Source organism: Salvelinus namaycush, chromosome 11, assembly GCF_016432855.1.
Source record: "Salvelinus namaycush isolate Seneca chromosome 11, SaNama_1.0, whole genome shotgun sequence".
Classification (NCBI taxonomy): Eukaryota; Metazoa; Chordata; class Actinopteri; order Salmoniformes; family Salmonidae; genus Salvelinus; species Salvelinus namaycush.
The window spans coordinates 18,236,939-18,242,938 of NC_052317.1; the positions used below are offsets into that span (position 1 = coordinate 18,236,939).

At 47.3% G+C, this 6,000-nt stretch overlaps 1 protein-coding gene across 2 annotated transcripts in view; it reads right to left on the reverse strand.

Annotated features, from left to right (window-relative positions):
• The window catches only part of LOC120055878 (E3 ubiquitin-protein ligase RNF220-like), a 156,973-nt gene that overhangs the window by 42,571 nt on the left and 108,402 nt on the right, over positions 1-6,000 (reverse strand). For both annotated transcript variants that reach the window (XM_039003910.1, XM_039003909.1), the window contains exon 3: positions 625-679. In XM_039003910.1, the coding sequence (XP_038859838.1) occupies positions 625-679 (55 nt within the window). The remainder of the gene's footprint in view (positions 1-624; positions 680-6,000) is intronic.

The following is a 6,000-nucleotide window of genomic DNA, read 5'->3' on the forward strand; positions in this document are numbered from 1 at the left end:
CACTGATCCACATGCCCCTTCCTGTCACAGCTAAATGTGGCAGCATTGGGAGAACATTAATGAAACCTCTTATTAACGTGTCATAAGAGAGACATACCCTATTTCAACAGACTACAGGAATGCAATGTGGCTTGGAGTGTGTCTCAAAGTGAACACTTTGAAACACTGCATACTACCGAGGAGTTAGACCCAGTTAGAGTCCCTTTTTAAGTTATTGGTTGTACAGTCCTTTGTCTCCATATCCTTTGGTTCTTATTGGGGGCACACAGAAACTGCTGTCCAGGGTCTCTTGGACCTGTTCTTTAATGAGGACTCAGACAGTCATGAAACCATAGGAAGTGCATCTATGGCCGCTTCTTCCTTTCCTTTCTCCCCTGCCTGCTGGAGCATGTCCACTGGGCTAGACTCCCAATACAGACAGTAGTAGCTTAATACCCTTCCTTCCAGAGGACCTTGATGAGCTCTGCTGATTTTCTGAAGTACATTAGCCTAATAAGGCTCCAATAGTTGTGAGGGAGAGCCTGGACTGGGAGCTGGTCAGTGGACGATAATGGTCTTATTGGGGCTATGGAGTCTGGGAGAGGTTCTGCTGGTTTATCATGAAAGTCTCTGAAGTCCTCTTACCTTAGGAGTTCCTGGAGCCACACTGCTGTCCTTGTGTCCGTGTGATGGGTTCTTACTGTAGGAGAAAGGGGAGAGACCGATTAAAACAGGTTATTGGATCTGTATTTTTACAGTATGGGTAGGTTTGGATCAAATGGGAGTTGCACAACATATAAATGTTTTGTTTTGTTGAGATTATATGTCTTTCTAGGAAGCCCTCTCCTTTTGCATGTGTGTGCTTTCTGTGTCTGTCCTAATATAAGTAATATTCTTCTCTCTATCCTTTCAGGTGATACCTCTGTCCTCTGTCTTTGTGCAGATGACACCCCTCTTTTAACACTCAACTCTAAAGTCACACAGACAGAGAGACAGCACTGTTTCTCCCCTTACTCACTCAGACAAAATGCAATACCCAGGGGACAGCTCAAACGGTCACTCAGTCACCAAGAAACACAAATCACACTTTTAATCGTCTGCAGGATTCAAACCCGCCCACCCTTTCTCCCCCTCCTCCCAGCTCCCTCTGTGCCACTCAATCTGCCCACCCTTGGGCCATGCTGTGTTTGAAACAATTACAGCTCAAAGTATGACTGCTAAGCAGATTTGGGATATAATTTTTTTATTGAAGTAATCATTCTCTTGGATGCTCCCATCCACCCCTCTCCTCCTGTCCTCCTCTCCTTCTATCTAACTGCCGTCACTGAGCCAGTGGCAGGAGCAGGAAATAAATGATTTTGCTGTTATTTGATTTGTCAGTGAAACGCCCCGTGCACTTAGGACTTTGAAATATGTTGAGGACAATGCGCTGGCTTGTAAACATTGTATTAAAGAGGCGGAGGAGAGGAGAGGAGAGAGGGATGGATATAAAAGAGAGAGAAAGGAAGGGAGGTAGGGTGTCTGACCAACGGGGGGCTACATCAAATCACAGCCTCATCGACATTGTGGATTGAAGATGACTGATTAGAAGGCCGGAAATATTAAAAAAGCATCAGCCGACAATGGGGAGAGACACGTCAAATCAGACATTAATATCCCTCCTTCCCTATCCTCCTCCCTCTGCATACATAGACTGGCTGGAGCTCTCTTCTTGGCAGTCCTTTTTTCTTTCCATTTTTCTATTTGTTTCCTGCATATATTCTGTTCGGTCACTTTCACTGTCTAGCTTGTCTCCCTCCTTTCAGTCTTTCCTTCTTTCACTCCTCCTCCCTATCTCCTCCTTTCACCGAGACGCAGATACATTTTTATGAGCCTCACAAATGATGTGCTGGGTCTAAGTGACAAAAAAGTCACCCATGTCATGTTCGCTTTGTGTCCTACGCGCAGCCCCAGATGCAGAGCGGCTTTGACAAGGCACTGAAATTCAATTTGCCCCGGTCCTAATCCAACAACGTGATTTGGCAGGCGAGCGTGTCCCCGGAGTGGACAGCTGGAGAGGGGAGGGGTGGCGGCGTGGCCTCACACAGGAGGCCACAGATAAGGTGTTTCAAGAAGGAAGCCAAGGATATCAACCAAGGTAAGCAGGAAGTAAAGATGAGTTGATTTGCAATTAAATCTCCAGAAGAAGAAATACTTATCTTCCTGATGTGGTAACATCCTAGTGTGGCTATTGGTTGAGGTTCAGGTCGGTTAGGCAACTAGAGATAGTTATATTGGTGTAATGAATGGCAGGTGAAGGCAGATTCAACCACTCGTCCTGCCTCCTTCCATAGGTAATAAGCCTTGTCCCCGCCCCTGGCCCCTCTGTGGAGGCACTGGTGATTGATCTGCCAACCCAAATCAGGGCTGGGCCTTGAAAGGGGATAAATCTCCACACGGGCTCTGTACTGTTTGTGCGATAATAAACACACTCCCCGCCATCATAAATCCACCATCCAGGCAGGCAGGCAGGGTAACAGGCAGGGAGGGAGGCAACATTAACTGGGCTGTGTCTCTATCTGTGTCTGTGCTGGCTGTGTCACACTCATGTCATCCCTCCACTCTGGTCCAGCAGACAGTACAGGAGAGCCTGCTGCTTTTAGAGCACTGTAACTAATGTACTGCACTATCAATCTGGATGAGAGACCCCGGCCACACTGCTAGAGACACACCAAGGGAGTGGAGAGGGAGTGGGGTGGAGTGGTGTGGAAGTAGGGCACTTACAGGTCAAAGGGAAGTCACAGCTAGGGTTCAATCTCAGTGTTAGTGGCTGAGGGTTGAGAGGACGTCCACCATGTCTTACTTGATAAAAGAGTTGTAGGAGCCTACATGAAAAGTTGTATTTGTATCTATTGCACACTCGGAAAGAGAGCGGCCTGGGAAAGTGTGAGGAGGAACTTGAATAGAGAAGAGCAAACAAAGATAATAAATATTACCTACATACTCTGGCAGTGTGTAGTGCTCGGTATCTCCTGACTGTCCAGTGTTTCATTCTTTCTCTTTATTACCTCAAAATGCCATAGAAACAATAAGAAAAGCTGACTTGTTGTTTAAGGTGGCTGGCACTACTGTATATAGGGAGCGACAACAAGGAGATTAAACATTGAGGTACTGTTGTCACAGTGACAGTAAGGTGACAGTGAGGAGAGGGAGAAAGGGAGAGAGGAGAGATGAAAGAAGACAGAGATAGCGGGATAGGAAAGGAGTGCAGGTGTGGCTTCTTGCAGCTTCACACGTGCCCGTTTCAATGAATTTTGATTTGAACGCTTGGGCAAAAAGCTTCCAGCCTGTCATGTCAAACCAATGAAATAGTTTTGAAATGAGCAACAAAGCAACGAGAGAAAATTGACAAGAGATGGAGAGAAAAGGGGGGAAAGAGAGGATGCCGAAACAAGATGGAGTTCAAATGTGTTTTGTTAATGAGAATGTGAACAGGGGAGCAGATTTAACAGAAAGTAGAAGTGCTTTTTCCAGTCAAGGCTATATAATTCTCCATAAAAGCAGTAGAAGTTAATGTGAAGTGAATATGCTTGATGTTTCGGCCCTTGACTTTGACTACTCTTTGACAGCTCTGGCAGAATGCTAAGCTTTCATCTCCTAGACTGTTGGTCATTTGGCTAAAGAAGCCTGATAGGATGCCTTTAGAATAACCACTACACCCCCTCTGCTCCTCCTTCTCTCTCCCAGACCCATCCAAACACCTCCCACTGAAACCAAATGTCGAGAGAAGGAGAGTGACATTTGAAATGTCTTTATTCTTTTGGAATGTTTGTGGGTGTAATGTTTACTGTTAATTTTTATTGTTTATTTCACTTTTGTTTATTATCTACTTCGCTTGATTTGAAAATGTTAACATATGTTTCCCATGCCAATAAAACCCTTAAATTGAATTGAAATTGAAATTGAGAGAGAGAAAGGAGGAGAGAAGGAAGGGGAGGGAAGGAGAGGAGAGAGGATGAAAATTGAATAAGTCCCAGTCAGGGGGGAAGGGGTTGTAAGCTCGAGATAAAGATTGCTTTTCGTGTCGTTTGCCACCTAGCTCTGGCTCGCTCCGATGGAGGCAAATGGATTATGTGGAGGGGAGGGGTGGTGGTGTGGAGGGATATGTAGATTGCTCTGCCCCTGTGAGCAGGCTGATGTGTAAAGGGCATGATAGATTTCCATTTCCATACATGAGGAGTGGAGGCAGAGGAGAGGCGAGGAGAGGCGAGGCGGCCCCATCGGCCAAGGCCACTAGGGAGCCAGCAGCTCTGGCAGCTAGTCCCAATCTCACACACATCCACTCAGGGCCCCTCACGGCTCCTGACAGCCCCCATCATCTGCCTAATGCTACATCTTAAATAGCCTCCTCCATTTTACATGCACTCAAGTCTCATTTTGTGCAAAATGAAACGCTATCATTAAAGGGAGATTTACTACAAATTGCCACAAATTCGCCATGTCACTTCCAATGATCTGTGTGCCGATGTAGCGCTGCTGCCTCGCCCGGCAACGGTGTCAGAGCAGGAAGAATGGGACAGCGGAGTGTGGAGAGAGAGACGGAGGGAGGGAAAGAGAGGGACAGAGAGTAGGAGAGGGAGGGTGGGGGAGAAAGAGGGAGAAGGAGAGAGAGGGGGATGGAGAGAGGAAGAGAAAGAGAAAGGAAAAAGAGAGAGAGAAAAATAAAAGAGATATAGAGAGAGGGATGGAAGAAAAATGGGGGGACTTCCCTGCTGTCGTAAGGACATACTCTGTTCTTTAATGATATATGGATGGGTCTGATGTCCTCAGAGTCTTCAAATCCAGAATCTGTGCTTTGTATGGGGTTCCACAGGTTATAGGCCCATTGTGGCAGAGCAGAATGGGGTTTACAGAGAGGTAGAGATCACCATCCATCTTGAAGGTACATTTCAGCTATACAGTGAGAGGCATTATTGAAATTATGAAAAGCTAACTGACGAGTTTGCTAACCCCATTACCTGACGTCGCTTTTCACACGGACGCAAAAAGATTAAAGCTCCAACATGGTCTGAATGAAGATTCATCATCTAACGGAAATCATTTCTCCCACTAAGTCCAGCAGTGATTGCATTGGAGCTAAACAGAACTTGGACTGGACTGTCCGCCGGGAGCAAGGACATTCGGCACAAGACACTTCCTCTTTCTTTCCTCTCTCCTCCTCCTCTATGAAGACCTCTCATTCCCTTCCCCCATATTCCTTAAATCAAAACTAAACGGCGGTGCGTTGCCGGGGTACAACCAGGCATAATTCACGTGGCAACAGCAATGGGGTTAATGGGGCCGGTGCAGGCGAGGCTAAATCACTGGGCCGTGACACTCAGCAGTGTCCGTCCCTGACAAACTAGGAAGGATGACGCCATTTCTTTAAATAACCGCTGCCATCAACCACCCGGGCCCTCAAGGCAGGCTCCCCATGTCCGTGTCTGCAGCGGACGGGTAGGAGAGGGGGAGGGTGGAGGGCTGGACCCAGAGGGGAGGGCGGCCCGCTGCCCTTTATTAATTATTAAATGATAACTCCTCACTGCCGCATGATGGATAACGCTCAGTCTGGAGAGGAGTGAAGAGGAGCAAACGTCCCCCTCCTCCCCTCTACCCTCTCACCGTTACCCGCCCCTCAGCACACACATGCACGCATGCGCATGCACATACACACTGAGAGAGCACAGTGCGGAACATGCCATGGGCCATTTGGGCTGGCTCTGGTACTATGTGTTACACATGTACTGCAGCAGGCGACAGGGATCATTCAGTCAGATAGGGGAGGAGAGAGTGTCGCTAAGGGAAAATGTGCTTTGATTTCAATGAGTAGTGAGCGGAGTAAGGCTCCGCGTGGCAGTGGGTTAATGGGTGGTGCTATAAAGCAGGGTGGGTTTTTGAGCACTTGGTCACGGGATCAAGGTGAAATACGATTTCAAATGGCTGCCTTCTATCGCAAGGGTTAATGGTTTAATTTATCCCATTGTAAAACTGGGGCTGCAGCTC